This window comes from Sphaeroforma arctica (assembly GCF_001186125.1).
Source record: "Sphaeroforma arctica JP610 unplaced genomic scaffold supercont1.11113, whole genome shotgun sequence".
Taxonomy (NCBI): Eukaryota; class Ichthyosporea; order Ichthyophonida; genus Sphaeroforma; species Sphaeroforma arctica.
In genome coordinates this window covers 1-863 of record NW_014029445.1, presented here as the reverse complement: position 1 = coordinate 863, position 863 = coordinate 1, and the positions used below count along the sequence as shown (strand labels likewise).

The 863-nt window shown below is 36.3% G+C and overlaps 1 protein-coding gene across 1 annotated transcript; it reads left to right on the top strand.

Annotated features, from left to right (window-relative positions):
- Window positions 1-447: 447 nt before the first annotated feature.
- Window positions 448-695, top strand: SARC_17538 (hypothetical protein; the record flags this gene model as incomplete). Its single annotated transcript, XM_014288369.1, has 1 exon — window positions 448-695. A coding segment is annotated over one exon (248 nt), but the record flags the coding sequence as incomplete, so codon positions are not given.
- Window positions 696-863: the final 168 nt, after the last annotated feature.

The window sequence follows — 863 nt, the reverse complement described above, 5'->3', positions numbered from 1 at the left end:
ATGTATGTATGTATGTATGTATGTATTTATGTACGTATGTAAGTATTTATGTATATATATATATATAATATTAGGACAATCGCAACATATCCAAGTCATCCTTAGTTAACAAAATATCCGACAGTCTCACTGTATCCAATGCCATCACAGCACATCTCGTAGTTTACGGTTCGTGTTGACCGCCATAGAGACAACAATACTCACAAAATATACCATCGCATACTCAATCTCACTAACACACGCTTGTTATGTAGGAATGGAATCCCATCTCACAACACACATTCCCACTCTATGTTATCATATATATCAATAGGGTCTTATCTCACATCACATATTGCCTCTCAAAAAGAAAATATATATGAATAGAATCATACCCCATAACACATATTCCCTCTCAATATGATCATATGTATGAATAGTCTATCTCATAAAAATTTCCCACTCAATATGATCGCAGCACATCTGTTTACGAAGGGTCTGCACCTAAGAGACGAGCTCAAGCGTAGCATACAGTTTGTTTTGACCGCTTCCGAGATCACAGCGCTGAATGATCTTCTCAGTGCTAACCTGGCCGGACTATTAAGTCAATTGGTTATGGCCTCAGCAGACAGTCCCAAGCGAAATGCAGACGCAATACGTGCACTGAAGTATACCGCCCGAGAGGTGGCTGCACACCAGCATGAGGATGATGGCAGGTGTGGGGACATTTACGTATGTGTATATTTGTGGATAGCACATGTATGTATGCAACCATGTATATATATATATATATATATATATATATATATAGTATGTATGATATATATATATATATATATATATTATTATTATATATATATATATGTGTGTGTGTGTGTGTGTGT